The sequence below is a fragment of the Amblyomma mixtum genome, chromosome 6 (assembly GCF_055824585.1).
Source record: "Amblyomma mixtum isolate Tamu chromosome 6, ASM5582458v1, whole genome shotgun sequence".
Classification (NCBI taxonomy): domain Eukaryota; kingdom Metazoa; phylum Arthropoda; class Arachnida; order Ixodida; family Ixodidae; genus Amblyomma; species Amblyomma mixtum.
Genome location: NC_143017.1, coordinates 140,245,033 through 140,262,994, shown reverse-complemented (window position 1 = coordinate 140,262,994; position 17,962 = coordinate 140,245,033). Strand labels below are relative to the sequence as shown.

Here is a 17,962-nt window from a genome sequence, read left to right as displayed (position 1 = left end):
CTGTGCCAGTTCTTAGAGTGCACAATAAAACTGTAACCAGTAGAGAATATGGGGAGCCCTAGTTTAGCTGAAATTATGCGCTATTGTGTAGCTATGAGTATCCGCACAGCTATCATTACCTGCCTGCGTATATCTCACCATCGAGTTTTCATTAGACCGCGCTTTATGGAACTGAAACCACAGCGTGCACTGTTTACTGCTGTAAGCACATGTGCCTACAAACAAGTATATTCATGCTTATGTGTAAGGATAAAAAAAAGTAAATCAAAGGAAAAAACAAAAGACACTTAAACAAATGTCAGTAGAAGGCGAATTATTCGTTGCTCTATAGGTATTGGTGAACTAAACATTGAGATTGTAATTCACCGTGTGTTCAGAAGCGGCCTATCGCAATAACTATTGCCAACTTGTAACTCATGGGCAGACGTGAGCAGACTTCCCTGTAGCGCTTGTGCGGTCTTCTTCAGAGGAAAGGAAGCAAAATTTTAAAGCAAGTAGTGCCTTTAGCCGAAATTTCTTGCGCTCAAACGCTGCCGCATACCTGTAAGGATAACAATGGCACAAGCGCTGGGCCCTCAACATACCAGATGCGCCAAGATCCCCCTTTCTTTGTCCGCAAGCCCCACCACGCCAGCAGACAAGTCTGCTCACGTCTGAACGCTATACCGAAGAGAGTTGGAGGAAAGTGGGCTAAACCACGTGTCAGCATGCGCAGCCGCCTCGTACACCCACAACGCATCGGGCGCGCAACCAACAGAGAAGTTCCCGTTGCTTGATGCTGAGTTGAAACGTATTTTTATGTTTACAACAAATAACACAACGAAATGTAAAAAGTTATGGGACGATAATAAGTCATTACAAATACCATCAAGGATGCACAATATACGAAGGCCATGTAAGCAACGCACTATATAACGATAAGATAGTGCGCGCAGCAAGAATAAATGTATCGTGCAACTTCTGAGCAGCTTGAGGAACGAAGCAAACGCAAGTAATTGTTGCATGTCCTCTCTTTCGAGAACCGGCAACAACCGAAAAAACGGCCATCGCCAGCGCTGTGAGCGGGGCAACGTCCTCAGCTCATGACAGCCAACTTTTAGCTTTACTTTGAACACATCGGAACATGGACATTTTCTCTCGTGTAACCTGCCAAAAAGAAAGCGATGACAAGAGTTTCATTTCAGGCGACGCATTCATTAATATAGAACTTTTCAACCATGCTTCCAGGAAGACAGGACTCCTGCGTGACCTGGCAGAGTCGTTATTCAAACGGGATTTGCCACCCTGTACCCCAAGGTGTCCCGACAAACGTTGGTACAAGCAACTTGGCAGGAGAAGAAAAAAAAATGAAGAAGAAACAACGTCGAGCCCCGGCGCTTCCCTTTTCATTAGACTCAGCAAGAGACGACGCGAAAGCTAAGTTTAATTTGCGTCGATTAAGCGATTCAGAGGCCGCTAAGAAAAGAGCGAAGGAGGAGGAAAGAAAAGAGAGGTGCACGGCACACCGGGTCGGGTGATAAAGAGAAAGCTTGCTAATGAGACTCACGAGCTGCGTCTTTCCACTAACGCCGACACTTCCTAAGCTGCCGGAAACCATTAAAAGTTTGTCGGCCGGACGAAGTTGAAAACCTACTTGTGACGACAGTAGGGACTACACAGCCCTGCAACATTGAACTAATAGCGCATTAGACACAAGAATAACTGTCTTTCGCAACGAAGAAAAAAAAGGCGGCTTGTCATGTTTATTCTAATCGAGCGCACGAACATTGAGGACCGCTAATACTAAACGGGAACAAATTATCTCAGCGCAAAATCGCTGGGAGTTATATGGTGTAAACCACGCATAACTGTCTAGGATTTCGGAACTGCCGATCAGCCAGTCATCAAAGCTCGTTTGTTTTGACTAGGCGGAATTACAGATTTTTTTTGTCCGCCCAACGTGTAAGACCACAAGCTCCTGATTAAATTTTCGCTGCAGTTTTAGGTAGAAACGTGCACGTAAACAGGAACGACGTAATAGTAATCAAGCGGTATTTATTCGGGAAGAAAGAGACTAAACTTCTCCCCAAGGCAAGTTTACGAGTTGTTTGGCTTAACTTTCATACACTAAATTTTGCATTCGTTTGTCACTCCTCTTTGCGTTCCATATACTTGCAGCGTTGGAAACGCAATTTTCAGAAAAACTGATCATTACACTACTTCGAGCGACTGATTGTGTTGTTAGAAAGTTACAAGAAGCGCACAGGAAACTAACTGCATAAATCACCTACAGGTCACTAAATTGCTGAGTAGGGCTGAGTTTTATTGTTTTTATGGCACACATTGGTGCGAATTTCATAAAATAAATTTCACCTGTGATTTCACCGTCATAAACTTTCCGCGCTTTTCAAAAATGCACTTCGGGCTCAATGCGCTCATTTTCACATATAAATTTCAATGACAAAGAAATCATATCCCGCTTTGAAGCTAAGCTCACTTTCGAAGTTTCTTTGCCACTAGGTATCAATGGCGCTCTTGTACGTGACGGGTGCTCCAGCGAAGCCCGTAGCAAAGTCTAAAAAATAAGCTTCTGGGAAATAAAGATGGCTTCTGTGCCATAGTGCTCCAAGTAATGCGCGTGCTACATTCCATGTCGCACATGTCGCGTCCTGGTGGTGGGCTTTGCTATTGGCATTCAACGGAAGGGCGGTTTTCTGAATGCAAAGTCGATAATGACCGATTCCGCATACGAGGTCTGTTAGAAAAGTATACGACTTTATTTTTTTTTGCGAACACCTGTTGGATATGAAACAAGCGCGCTTACAGCAGCCGACCTTGAACCCTCGTGCGCATGCACGAATTTTTTCCCGCCTGCCGATAGCGTCAGTCGCTGGGAAGCAGCGTTTGAGTGAGGCAGTGCGCAGTGCTCTCGTCGGTTTTTTGTTGCAAGGAAAATGGCGGAGCGAGAGGAGCAGCGCTACTACCTCAAATTTTGCCAGAAACTTGGCGATAGCCAAGTGGAAACCATTCGAAATGTTCACATGGCTTTCGGTGATGATGCTGTGAGCAGCACACACATTAAGCAGTGGTGCAACTGGTTTAAAGACGGCCGCACATCTGTGGAGAGAGAGCCACGCTCCGGTCGGCCATCAACATGCCGAAATGACCAGGTCATTGCCGAAGTGAACGCTGTGGTGATGCGGGACTGCTGTGTGACTATGCGAGAAATTGCGGAAGAGGTGGACATCAGCAATTTTTCTGCACATTCCATTATCACCGAAGATTTGGCCATGGAGAGAGTTGCGGCGAAATTCGTGCCGAAGCTGCTGACGGTGGACAAAAAGCAGCTTCATGTTGATGTCTCACAGGAGATGCTGGATTCCACAAACAGTTACCCTGACTTCACCGACGCCGTAATCACTAGAGACGAGTCTTGGGTGTACGGGTACGACCCGGAAACCAAATCCCAGTCGTCACAGAGGACGCATTCCACGTCACCAAGACCAAAGAAGGCCCGCCAAGTGCGCAGCAATGTCAAAGTGATGCTGACTGCTTTTTTAACTCCCTCTGTGTGGCACACCACGAGTACGCACCCCACAGGATCAAAGAATGACTAAACAGTACTACAGGGATGTCCTCCATCGCCTACGTGGTGCTGTGCGGCGCAAGAGACCGGAACTGAGGTCAACAAGAAATTGGCGCATCCATCGCGGCACTGCTCCTGCACATTCCTCGCATTTGATTCAGACTTTTCTGGCGAAAAACCAGACTACTGTAGTTCAACAGGCTCCTTACTCTCCTGATATGTCCCCCTACGACTTCTGGCTGTTTCCTAAAATCAACAGGCCATTGAAAGGAGCGCGATTTCAGAAAAGAAAGTACATTATGGCTGCAACGACAGCAGAGCTAAATTCCATTCCGAAAAGGGCCTTTTCGGAATACTTCCAACAATGGCAGCACCGCTGGGAGATGTATATGGAGTCCCAAAGAGACTACTTTGAAGGTGATTAGGTTTCCAACGCTCCAGTTATGCCAGTTTTTTTTCTTCGGCCAAAGGTCGGATACTTTTCTAACAGACCTCGTACATGGGCTTTAAGACTTCAACGCTATCACGTCCTACCCTCAAGGCAGAGCTAAAATCTCCCCTCGCTAGAACTGCACGCTGGAACTGAGGCCGCTACTCACCGATTTCGTCTGTTTTTGTCTCAAGACTGCTTTAACTTGAAAACAGGGTCTCGAAGTGAAAACCGAAGTGCAGGCGCACATAATCCACGTTTGGCCTGATTCCGCTAAATCATCCGTCATTTTTCTCACCATTTCGTTTCGTCAACGCGAATCTTTCTGGCGAGAAAAAGGGGCGAGAAACTTCTTGCGCTCGAAATTTCAAACCAGTCTTTTTGCAATTCAGTAGACGCTCCACAATTCGTATCAACGCCGAAGCATAGCTCTTCTGCCGCAAAAGCTCGTCAGGATTGCTATACTGGCTGGCAACCTCAAAGATGAAGCAAATGCTTGCCAAGTGCCCAGAGAGGAAATCCTTTAGATTATAAAGTTAGATTAGCCCACAATACACCTGAAAATAAACAAGAAAGAGACAACAAAACGTCAACAATAAACAATAAACCGACAAAGAAATAGAAGATATTAAATAAATAAAGCCCAGCTTCTAATAGTCTACAGATCTAAGATAGCCCTCTTCAGATTAAATGTGCACAAACATAAACAGTTTGGATCTATGCAGATGCGATCAGCTAAATGTTTTAAAACATGGCGTGGACAACTACCACTGCGTTCTTTGTTGTTCTCGGCGATCAAACGTTCAAGCTTGTTCTCATGTCGATAAAAATTTATGAAAACTGTACCGACAGCTATGGAAAAAGCTGAAGGCGTTGCTTTGCCAAACGCCTCTGTGGGGGCTCAATCGTTCGCTTTCCTTATCTACTCTATTCTAATGAGCAGGAACACCTTATAGCCCCTGAGAAGAAGAAACCTGAAGACCTTCAAGGCAATTTTAGTGAATAGCGTTTGTTACAACTTCGTATTCATTAGGCCTAAATGTCACTGAAACAGACCCTGAGAATGTTTTTTTTATTCTTACTCAACGCAATGAAGGAACAGGACAAAACTTAGAGAGAAAGGATCCGGAAATTTTAGAAGAATAAGTAGGTCTATCTTGCAGTTACATGCACATGTCCTTCAAAATTCTGCACCAAACGAGATATAAAAAAAGAATTAACCTCAAGTATGAATTTTTCAAGTCACAAAGCTTCTAAATGATACTACATGACATGCTGGTAAATTAATAAGAGATGACAGTCACTGATGAACTAATAGCAGCTAATGATGGTTTGTTTTCTTACTATAGCAATGTTGAATTCTGTCATCAGCTAGAGGTTTCCGCTTCTTCGCTCTTTTATTCGCTGCCAATTCCTGCGAAAAAAATTCAGGGGGCGCACTTTGTTGACCTAAAGTGCGGTGAGGCGGAAGCCATAAGCGCGGTGTTGTTGCTTGGATGGATGGAAACAACTTTATTACACACACACACACAAAAAAAATCTTCCAGGGTGGTCCCCTACTGGTCCAGGAATCCACGGGCTTGTGCTTCACGTAAAGCTCGATCCACCAGCCATTTCTGCCCGGTGGGCTGAGCGGTCCGTAAAGCAGCTTCCCAGGAAGAATGAGTGGGATTGGGGATAGGGGGTACTGCCTTTGGGGAAGGACGTTCGCAAAGGTAGTGGAAAAGCATGGATCTAGACACGCCACAGGTGGTACAATCAGGAGGAAAAGTGGGTGAAAGCATGAGAGACGGTGGGGTGAAATAAAGCAGCCTGTCTGTAATTGTCGCCATGTGGCGCTGGATAAGAGTGACAAGGTACTGTGGGGTGGTGGCAGTGTCATGCGGCTGAATTTGTAAAATGTGGTGATTTGGTGATATGTAGAGAGGACCGATGGGGCTTCTTGTGCAGGGTTGGGTGCCTGATCATCCGGGGTGCGGGAGGAGAGTTCTCGGGCCAGCGCATGAACGCGCTCATTACCGGGGATCGAGGCATGCCCAGGGACCCACGACAGAGTAACCGTTCGGTCGAGAGAAGAGGTGGCCGTGGTAAGAACGGTGTGTTGCCGGCGTCGCCACGCCCTTTAGGTAGTGGCGGTACGCGGCCTGGGAATCTGTGCAAATTTCGGTTATGTTTTTGTCAATGATGGAGTGGGCCAGAGCAAGTGCGATGGCGGCTCCTTCCGCCTCTGCAGGCGAATTAGTTCGGATAGTGGCGGCGGCCCCCACTGTGCCGTCTTCATAGGCTGCGACTGCCGTGAAATATCCTGCTTTAGAATTTTGTGCCGCGTCGACATAAAGGATATCAGAGCGGTTGCTGTATGTTTTGGTGTAATAGCTCGCTCGTGCCTGCCGCCTACCGTGATGGAGAATAGCACTCATATTGCGCGGTAGGGGCTTCTGATATATGTGACCCTGCGTGCGCAGAGAAATCATGTAAGGTGTAGGACTTGTTAGGGTGGGAATTGGTGAATTGAGACGTAACTGTCGCAGTAGGCATTGTCCTGTTTCCGTGCGACTCAGTGTCACTGATGTGTGGTTAAGACGTTAAGCTTCGCCTCTAAGAGTGGAACGCGACAGTGTCTTGCAGCGCTGCCAGGGAGCCCACAGAACGCCATCACCCATTCGGCTCTACGCCTTGCTCGACGGTAAATTATTTTTCGAGGAAAGGAAATGTATCTGTCTCGCATATCTCGGTGGACACCTGAACCTCGCTGTAAGGGAAGGGAGGAAGATGGGAGTGAACGAAGACACCGTATTCACTAGACGGGCCTTTGTTCATTCCAAATCATCGAGTGGCAAGGCGGAGTGCTGGTCTCCACTCTGGAGGCCCTGGTTCGATTTCCAACTCGACCAATTTCGTACTCGGTTTTATTTATTTATCTGGTCTGACTACAAACTTAAGCTGCTTGGTTAATTTAGTAATTATCTGAACTCAGTCCCACTTACTTGGAGCTTCACTAGACCATCCCTTTAATTGGTTGCATGGTTACTAGCCTAAGTACAATTGGCCCCGCTTGAAATTCGCGCGCTGTGACGCCACGACCATTTCTACCAAGTGAAAAGCGTGACATTTCTGTCGACAACTCCTGCTTACAATGGTGAGGCGTGACCTGTACATCCATTCACCAAACTATATTTCGCCACGCCGTGACCATCGATTAAAAGTTAAGGAAATTAACTGTAAATCAGAGATCTACAAATATGCTTTTTTCCCTAGGTCTATAAGAGATTGGAACCGGCTCTCTGAAGAGGTGGTATTAATTACGTCAGGTGATTTAATCTTTTCATCTCTGTGAATGCTGTTTTTAGGCTGTATTAATGTTGCATCATGGTTGCATTGTATGTGCTGCACTTTGTTGCCTTTTTTTTTCGTTTGTATGTGTTATTCCCCCCACTATACTGCCACTTGTTCCGCTGTGGGTATTACAATAAACATTAAACAAAGGCTTCCGCCTTAAAACTCCTAGCAACAATCGGTTATTCGTGCTTGCTGCGTAAGTCTCTAGTTGTTAGAATCTTGCAAATCAAAGCTGCCTTTAGGTTATGGGGTGCGCCGTAGTTTGTCACAGGATAAATTTAGACGTCCTCAAGCTTCTCCAATCCAAGTGATTTACAGATGGTACATCGAATCATCAGTCTTCTGAGAAATACTTAGTGGAGAAGTAAATAAAAGAGAATACATTGGTTGAAATTTAAGGTGGACTTTTTCAGGTTTGTAAAGCAGATGACGGCTGATACTTCTTTGTTGCAATCTCTGCCGCTGTTACCAAGTCGTTGCTCGCGTATTGCAGCAGTACACCGTTCCCATTTCGTGGTTATTTAACTATCAGGAAATGTTTAACCACAAAATGTTTAGCTCCCTTCTTAAAATCAAGGCAAACTGTACGTTAGGTTGTTTTAAATCACTATTACACTGTCTCTTATGCTTATCAAACGGAGAAGCTCTGACGAACCTTGTAAGCCCTTGCTCAACTCTGATCCTGTTATCACACGAGCCGTGAGTATCACGACCAAGAAACAGAAAAAGAAAGGAGGCAACGATTTCAAAAAAGTAAGATGAGAAATATATTTCGAGGCAAAAAGAACCGATTACAAGCGACAAAAAGTGTAACCTATTGACACTTCACTCTTGACGTTCCCCCACGCCAGCCTCCCTTGCAGGAGTAAATGTGCCCCGACTTGTGTGCGCAGTGCCGAAGATCCCGCTCTCCGCATGAGTACTTTCTCCGACTACCCTCCACGGGCGCCTATAGTTTTCATCAATCTGCCCAAAGAGGATTAAAGTAAAACCTTTAATCCAGCGCCCCCGATCTTTCGCGCTTCAAATCAAGTCGACAAACGAAAAATAAAGCTGAATTGCAGGAAGAAAAAAAATCGCTAAAAACAAGCTTTTTAATCTCACTCCCGCACGCCCTCAGTTCTCGCAGTCGGTAATCTTCCGTCTTTCTTGACACCAGATACATGAAAACAGAGTGTTCTCCGGTAGGCGCGAAGTATACCGAGACCGCGTTGGATATTACGATTTTTTTTTGCTATTTATAGCATGTGCAAGTGAACAAAGGTCGCCTTATAATGGAGACAGACACCTTGTATATTTGCGGCAATATATCCAAGTTTAAGGGTAGTCAAAATTTCAAAGCGCTTTACTCCTGATGTTTGAGTAAAATGGCACTGAATTTATGCCGGCCAGTGGTCTCATTTCAGCTATTGCTTATCTTACCGCGCCTATCAGCTTTGCGTCACAGCTGAAGTTTTCGCTATTGTTTCAAGAGCATCAGGAGAGTTACAAAAAGGCATTATTTGCTGGGGATGTTCTTATCTGTAATGACAGTAGGCAATATATCTGGCAGAGTGGCATGGCGTAGTTAAATGCAACTGGCCAGAAGAAAAATGTAGATGTGTGCGATGACTATATGGGCGCTTTCTTAAAGCCTCTTCATTTTTCACTTCTTCTTTGGTCTCATCAGTACAGGAATGCAATCATAATACTGAGATGACGTCATTCAACCAATTATAATAGTTTTCCTCTGGTATTCCTAAAATCGATGCCACAGTCGCCCACTGCCTACCCGCTTGTCAGCGTCTTCCTGTCACTCAGGCATTGAAGGCGCCCATCAGTAGATTACATTTTGTTACATTCATGATTTCACACTTCCATAAATTCCTTCAACCGTTTCACTCTATCGACTCAATATCGTTGATTAAGGCTGCATTGCCTTAAATATGTACCTGTTATTATGCTTCATTACGATTACCGCCCCCATCAAGCTGATCCAGAAGAGTTCCCTAATGCTGCTTGCCATGTAAAACAGGGTATTTACTGCGCGCTAAAACTCCCTAATGCCTCTCGCCTATCACACACATCTACGCTTATGCCTCTCGAGTCTCGCCGCATATACACGTGGCTTACCGAGGCTTCTTTTTTTCCGGTAAGAGTTATCCGCTCACTGCGGGGCCAAGCTGACTTTTCCCTCCCAGGAGACAGGAAAGTGAGATGCCGGGGACAACGATGAACCTAACCCGATAAGGAAACAGCAGGCAAAGGAGACGGTGCCGCGCTACAGAGGCCAACGGACACGCTTGAACGGTGGGGGAGTAGGTGCCTCGCCGTACAGAGGGCGGCCATCTCGCCCACACGTGTACTGCGCAGCGGAGGTAGCGGTCAAAGAGAAGAAGAAAAAAAAGAAAACTAAAAGGGTCGAATAGTGCAAAGGGAATGGAGGAAGCGAAGGAGAGGGTTACGCGAGAGCAATCGGCCGGGGGTCGCCTCGAGTGAATATTTTATCCCAATCTTGTTAGGAGCCACACACACGTGCTTGCTCCCACCGCTACTGGGACCGGAGGCAAAAGGCCCGGCAAATGATTAGAATTTGAAAACAGACACTCCCCCTCCCGATCCGAGGGGGACAAACACAAACAAGAGGCAAAGGAAACAAGCAGTTTCCCAAAAGCATTTCCGCAAGCACTTGCTCTCTCTCTCTCTCTTTCGCTGGAGCTTCTCCTCCGTCTTGAACTCGAGTCCGCCTTCTATAGCGGTTCGAGACACGCAGAAACGAGCAACGACCTGGACTCCCGGAGAGAGGAGACGCGGTTTCCTCTGCGCCTTCGGGAAGCAAAAAGCCGCCGTCCACTGGGCCTATTGCAAGTGGTCCATTTCTAGAATGCAGGGGAACGAGGGCGAGGAACGGGCTGGCTTTAAATGGAAGAATAAACAAGGAGATGAGTCCTCCGTTAGTTCCCTCTTTTCTTTCCGGATCGTAGTGCCTTACGGGCGCCGCGTCTGCATGCATTATAGCGCGTACTGCCGAGCTGATCAGAGGAACGTTAAACGAAGTTGAACGTTGCGAAGGAGTCGCACCTTTGATTGGCTTCGATGCTAATTTAAATTTTCTCGCACCCTCAGCGACCCAAGCGCCTGCTTCCAGAGACTACATATGCGCGCATTCTGGCTCTTAGCGAAGGCGAAATTGCGGTTCGGCAGGAGAATTTCATTTGGAGAATGGAAACAAAAGTTTAATTCCGACGCTCTGCCTTTGCGCTGTGAACCAACTAGCTCGGATACTGATCCTTTTGCATATTTTTACTTTACCTTGCGCAATCATCGCGATGAAGTAAGTTGTTGGAATAGAGATGGGCCACCGTATAAAAGGGATCGGGAGCGTATGCGTGCAAGGAATGTTCGCAATAGCCTGCACCTCTGAGCCACTGGCGAGGGGCACAGTTCGCGAATATTAGGCACCTGCGATTGAGTTCCTCCACGTGTGCATGCATCTTGTATGCATTCACGTAAACTTCTCAGCAGAATCACAAGATCATGGGTGTTACTTGTAAATGCATCTTTTCGCGCACTACACATGTAGCTACAAATTGAGCTACGCAGCCTCATGATATGCGTGTGAGCACCTAAGTAAGTGCAACCGTCATTCTCGAGATCTATGCGTTCTCTCGGCTTCCCGCAGCTACAACGACCCGTACGGTTTTTCTCGCGGCTTTGCTCGTGCGCAGGTGTTTTTGTGTGTATGCATGTATATTATTTCCATCCCCTAAAAACGTAGTCTGGATTGACATTAATTAGTGTATTCCAGCGATGAAAAAATGGCACGAAAAGCACTAAATCTTGTGCGACAGTACAGTTTCTTGCAGGAGAACCCCACCGCCACGTGCCTGAAAGCACGATTGAGGTGTCCGCTAACCCAGGAAACCAGTTGAGTGCGTCTTCAACTTTTTCATCGTCAAAGTAAACTTAGCTAATGTACGCCGGCGCCATATGCTCCAGTGACGCGTTTCTGTAGCAGTGTTGTCAACATAGTCCAAGGTTCGACGGAACACCGTCTGGTCAGGGCGAAGCATGATTTATTCACAAATGAAAATTGGGTCACTGACCAAGTCGAAAGATGAAAAATGACGTTTCGGGTCCCATACGGGGCCCTTGTTCACAATAAGGCTGTCACAGAAGAAGGGATGGTTATATACGCTTCAGAATCTTCTGCAATCTTTTCACGTAAGTATGATGTAGCGTGCCCTGATTCTTGTTTAGCGTGTTGGCCGTTGTCTGGATGATTAGGGATTCTAGATGCAGTCTTGCAGATAGGTTTCTTTCCGTCGCCAAGATTTCCACCTCATCCCAGCCTATCTCGTGGCCAGTGGACAGCACGTGCTCTGCAACTGCATTTTTTTGCTGCGCGCTTGTTTCTGACGTCGCCCTGGTGCTCCTTCATGCTCCTTCATGAAGGAGCACCAGGGCGACGTCAGAAACAAGCGCGCAGCAAAAAATGCAGTTGCAGAGCACGTGCTGTCCACTGGCCACGAGATAGGCTGGGATGAGGTGGAAATCTTGGCGACGGAAAGAAACCTATCTGCAAGACTGCATCTAGAATCCCTAATCATCCAGACAACGGCCAACACGCTAAACAAGAATCAGGGCACGCTACATCATACTTACGTGAAAAGATTGCAGAAGATTCTGAAGCGTATATAACCATCCCTTCTTCTGTGACAGCCTTATTGTGAACAAGGGCCCCGTATGGGACCCGAAACGTCATTTTTCATCTTTCGACTTGGTCAGTGACCCAATTTTCATTTGTGAATAAATAGTGTTGTCAACGCCAACGCGTATTGCTCTAGTGCCGTGTTTGTGCCGCAACCTCGTCCACGCCAACGCAAGCAGCGCACACTTCTCTGTCACTACCGCCACATAGCTCAAAGCGCAAGTATTAGCTTCATACTAGTAGTTGATGAAGACAATCTGCAATGCACAGCGCGAGAGTGTGTTGCAGTATAACACGAGGTGTGTTCGGCTGTGGCGATAGCCTATAAAACAATGTTCAATTGTTTCAAGCACATTGCAGAGGCAGCAGTTTACAGAAGACACAAAAATGTTTTTCCTATCGAGCCACGTGTTGACAGGTAGAGTTACGGTGTGTAACTTATAAAAAAAGGTTTTGGCGCAAGGAGAACTTCCTTTCTGTCCATAACCATGTCGAATAAATACCATGAAAGAAAAAGAATTCGGCGACAGCCTAGTGCTCTCGCGCAGTGGCCAGCGAAGCTGATCTGTTCGCCCCTCCACGGGTTCGAATCCCCGTCGCCGATGTTTACTTGATTTCCTTTTATTCATTTGTTTCACTTGGTAGAAACCCACAAACATCACAAGATCTTGCTCGGGGTTTCCTCATTGAAATAGTGCTTTCGCACTAATATTTTAATGCTGGTACTAGTTAATTGGCTGCTTGAAGAGCTGAAATTTTCCACTGTTTAATTCACTGCCGCTTGATTATATCCAGTAAAACGCGGCATCTACGTAGGGGCCCTTTCGATTCCTAGCATGTAGCGGAGTGTGAATTGGTGCGAAGTAATTAACCTTCCCCCACCTTCCCCTATGAACGGACCTTTGAAAGTCCCTACAATCTTCGGCCCAGTGATAAAAGCGATATCTCCCAGTCGGCTGCATAAATAATAATTTTGAAGATGGAAGAAATCAATTGATTCATGGTATAATGCAGATGGTGTCCGCGGCAGGAACCAAAGACCACCAAACAAGCGGGCTCAGTACACAAGCTGAGTTGAGCAAAAGGCTTGGCTTGCACAAACGCTCACCCTGCTGCTTCCTGAAAGCCATTAACCTCACTATAGGTTCGAATCACCGAATAATTAATTACCAGGCCCGTTAGCCTCATGGGTAGATGTGATTAGAAAGAAATAGCGCTAGCAGTACCGATGTTGGACATACGAACTTTGAAAAACAAATAATCGCTCAACCATGCTTTGGCAAAAATTTGTGTAAGCGTATAGCGTTTTTTTTTTTTTGCGTATGCGAAAAGAGAATGTTATTACAATTCTATATTCGAAGACAATAAGTTTTAAAGATGTTGATGTTTGAATGTGAGTTTACATTTTGCTCAAGCACGAGAGAAAGGGAAGTTGCAGCTGTCTACAGTGTTAGTGGTTTGATAACCTAGTTCGAAAGCCGAGTAAAGTAGCGATCTTTATTTTGCGCTACGCAAGGAAAATACCTCGTAGAAGGTGTACTGAATACGACACCTCACTAACATGCCTTCAGCGATAACACTAAAGATAAGGCTGATGACCGTAGTTTAGATTTTGTTTTTATTTCAAGTAGTTCCCTCTAAGAAATTCGATTTTTTCGAAGTTTTTAAAGCTACGATGTAGAATTCAAAAACTTTAATTAAAGCTTTAATTTTAATGAACATAAAATTTTCCTTGCTCGAGAACTAAATACTGCGGTTAATACCACTCTTACGTGCACTTAGAAGGGCTATAAAAGTCGGAGAACTTTTTGTGGCTCTAACATAAAATGCTGGCTATAGCTATCCGACTCACTAGAAGCAAAACGATTCGCTTGACTGAACTGCCTGGTGAGTTCGCTTGAGGGATAAATACAAAAGCATAATATTCTGATGTAATTGTAAAATAATAAAAAAACATGAAGGGCACGGGGAACTAAAACTCTTATCCCAGTGTCTGTTTTTCATAAGTGCGCGTAGCGGCTCTACAAGTTAACGATGGCTAAGCAAGGTGTCAAGGTGCGCTGACAGTACAAAACGCACTGCGGAAGTTCTGGCAAAAAAGAGATGTGAAAATATTATTTTTGAGAACCTCAAAAATATCGCTCATTCGCAGAAATTAATTCTAGTAGTTACACGCGCAGCTCTGAGTTTAAACAAAACAGCAATTCCTTAATCGTTGTCCGAAAGAAAAAAAAACTCACTTCTAGCGAGTGTACTCTGGTTAAATTGGTTCTAAAGAGAGAAAAAAAGATATTTTCAAAAACTCTCTTATCCACGTTATCCCAATCGACAGGAAACTACTTAACACAGCAAGCTAAACTCTGACTTACTATCCCGAAAATGCCAGGCGTACCTACATTCACGCTCTAGTCTTAGCTGCGTTCAGTGGCTTGTCGAGTGAAGTCCATAACCGTATGAGTCAGTACAACCTGACAAACTAGACCTTGCAGTTGGAGCTGCGCACAGAGCACGCATTCTCTTCGGACTTCATTTTACCGGCAATAATATACGTGGTCACACTTCACCACACGCGTTAGCGATTGATTATGTATGTGAAACAAAGTGCACGGTTTCTAAATGTCAGCAAAACGTGGAAATGCCCAGCACTAAGACGACGGCCTTCGGCGTCAGACTCACCCGACTCGAGCACAGCCCAGACCACATAGAGGAAGGCGGCCGGCAACATGAAGCTCGGCGCGCGGGGAACAAGTGTCCGTATCCCGGCTCCGAAAGTGGCGCGGCGCGCGAACCTCGCGTGGCGAGCAGATTGGAGCGGAACTGACGGGGCAACTTCGCTTCCGTCGCCGCTTTTACCCTCGCCCCGCGCACCCGTGCCCTCCTCCTCCTCTTTCCTCTCTCTCTCCGTCGCCTCCGCCGCACGCGGAGAGAGTGCGCGCCGCACTCCGGGCTCGTATCTGACAGCGCACCTGGTGGTCGGGCTCTAGACTTTTTATATCCCCGCAGATCGATACTTTGTACGGAACGCTACTCGAACAAGAGGCGTCTTCTCATCGCGCCCCGACGAAGACGCCTCGTCATCGGCGCGGACGGCCGTCCCGGCGAACGCCTTCGGACCTCCGGCGCCGATGACGGCGCGGCCGAGCCATCTCGGATTCGCTGCTTGGACGGCGCGTTTCTCCAGAGTGACGTATACGCGGACAGTGAGCGGTTCAGTGCTCCTTTTTTTTTTTGAGTGCACAAGTGAAAGAAGACTGAAGCAAGATAACCGTTCGGCGTGACTGCGAGACAAACAAGCAGAAAAAAGCATTACGGCAAGGGCCATGTCTTCCGGCAGCGCGGCCGCATGGTCCGCCGGGTTTCCTACAAACGGGGGGGGGGGGGGGGGGTTACGAAGTAAGGATGCCTTGCGGCTGGCAAACGCCTTCTAACTAGTCGAATTCTCTATTCGTCTCCGTATCTCCACCTACGGAAACAAGAGGAGGATGCGCTTGAGGTCATCTTTCACAAAATTATTAAGCGTGCCCTTGACCTCCCCATCACTACTTCAAACAGCCGGCTTATGACCCTTCGAGTGGTGAATACTTTCCGGGAGCTCCGGGAAGCACACCTTACAAACCAGTACACGCGCTTGCCGCTAACGGAGTCGGGTCGCCGCCTTCTTGCTCGACTCCATGTCCAACACACCCCTCCAATGGAAGACAGGTTTCACATCCCAGAACTGTGGAGACGTGCCCTCCACGTGAGGCCTCTTCCAGCAAACATGTCACACGAAGACTATAATGGTCGGCGCCTGGCACGAGCGCAAGCTCGTGCCCGACATTATGGCAACAAAACAGGTCTATACTACGTGGACGCCTCCGGCCCTCACCACGGGGGATGGTACACGGCCGAGGTAGTTCGCAACAGCAACACAGTTGACGGTCTCACATTCAGAGCCCGCAGTGCAACACAAGCAGAAGAGGTCGCGATTGCTCTCGCGGCCTGACATTCCGATTCAAAATACATCATCACCGACTCGCGAGGGGCCTGTCGGAACTCGAACGAGGCTGCGCTCTCTTTCTAGCCTATTGAATCTACCGAAATTGCATACGGGATACGGGCCCCACACACCATTACCTTATATGGGCCCCTGCTCATCAGGGGTTGGCAGGAAACGAGGCAGCAGACGCAGCCATCCGCGCGCTCTCCCACCGGGCTGTTTTCTCCTCCCCACCCGATCAGGAACCCGATTTTAATCCGTTCTATACGTTCAAAGATATTACCACCTACTATCAAGATAGCCATCGCCTTTACCCTAGCCCATGTAAAGGCCTTAAGGCGGATGAGCGGCTCCTTATCCGCCTTCTTACCAATACATTGCTGTGCCCGGCAGCACTAAAATATTTTGACCCCTCCTTTAGCGGCAGCTGCCCGCACTGCAGTGCGGTGTCTTCGGACACCTATCACATGGTGTGGGCCTGCTCCTCCAACCCGGCCATTCCCCCCATCCGCAACCCATCCCAGGAGGACTGGGAGGCGACCCTGCTCGGCTGCCACGACTTACAGGTTCAACAAGCCTTAGTCGGGCGCGCCCGGGTGGCGGCCACCGCCACTGCGGTCCCAAACTAGGGACCTCGCCCTAGTGTTTCCAAGAATCGGTCTCTTACGGGCTGCTCCAAACATACCTCCTATCCCTTCTAAATAAATGTTTTCACCACCACCAGCGCGATTTGCTCGCGTCGACGTGACGTCTTGGTCTTCTACGTCCTCTTCGAGTTAGCGCTGCTTTGTGCCCTACGCGATATCTAAAATAGTGGTGGTCCTTACGGATGAAAGGCATACTTATTGGCATCCACCCAAGCGCAGCCATACGGCTACAAAGGAAAGCTATACAGCTTTCTCAGAAACTTCGTAGTTAAAGAAAAATTCGTCCTGGTCCGGGGTTCGAACCCAGGACCACCGCTTCACCGGAGCAGTCGCTCTACCAATTGAGCTAACCAGGACGGCAAGCTTCCCCTAAAAACATTTGACCAACACAGTTCCCACTTCGAGTTATTGATCAATTCGCTCTCGCCCTACCATAAGCTTGCCGTCCTGGTTAGCTCAATTGGTAGAGCGACTGCTCCGGTGAAGCGGTGGTCCTGGGTTCGAACCCCGCACCAGGACGAATTTTTCTTTAACTACGAAGTTTCTGAGAAAGCTTTATAGCTTTCCTTTGTAGCCGTATGGCTGCGCTCGGGTGGATGCCAATGAGTAATTACTCCCTTATTACAAATCTACTCCACCTTGGGGGATTCCCCTAAAAACATTTGACCAAAGGCATACTTGTAAAGAGAGGAAGTAAGAGAGGGGAACTCAGCAACTTTCCTGTAAGATTTTACCTCTTAACACATTCACTGCGGCAGGGATTTTGGGGGTCCTATTCTCTGTGCGTCGAGGCCCACCAGTGGGCCACACTTGGATTTTTTTAAACCGGCGTGACCCATCAGTCAGCGTCCGGTGAAGTCAACCTATTGGAGCCGACAGCATAAGGCAATAGCAACCTGGCATGTGTGTTTTTCGTAGGATGTTAAAAAAAAAAAAATGTCTGTGGCTCAACTCAGCTGAGTTAGGTTATACGAGCGAAAGGCAACCGAACCAGTGGTCGATCTCGACGCGGAGAGGTTGGCAGCATCGGCTGTCCTTTTCCGCTTGAGATACTCTTGTTGCCTGTGCCGCCGCTTCTCTAGACATAGTACCTCCCGTTCGTCATCAATTTCATCAACTCGACGAGCCCGCTTTCACGACTTATCTCTAGTCAACGCGGCTTCGTGACGCTCTCTGTTGTAGGGATCGCTAGAAGCAGCCCGGTGCCTCCAATGCTCAGTCGAAGAGCTCGTCCCAGTAACCGGTTCTGTCTCCATGTCTCTGCGGTGTGGACGCGGCGAGCGATGACCTTTATTCAGCATGAGCGAACCAT

At 47.3% G+C, this 17,962-nt stretch overlaps 1 protein-coding gene across 2 annotated transcripts in view; it reads right to left on the bottom strand.

The window, feature by feature from the left end:
• The window catches only part of LOC149340596 (uncharacterized), a 65,114-nt gene extending 50,294 nt beyond the window's left edge, over nucleotides 1–14,820 (bottom strand). For both annotated transcript variants that reach the window (XM_089551299.1, XM_089551298.1), the window contains exon 1: nucleotides 14,701–14,820. In XM_089551299.1, coding sequence (XP_089407425.1) covers nucleotides 14,701–14,749 — 49 coding nt within the window. In that variant the 5' untranslated portion in view covers nucleotides 14,750–14,820. The remainder of the gene's footprint in view (nucleotides 1–14,700) is intronic.
• Between the last annotated feature and the right edge of the window lie 3,142 nt (nucleotides 14,821–17,962).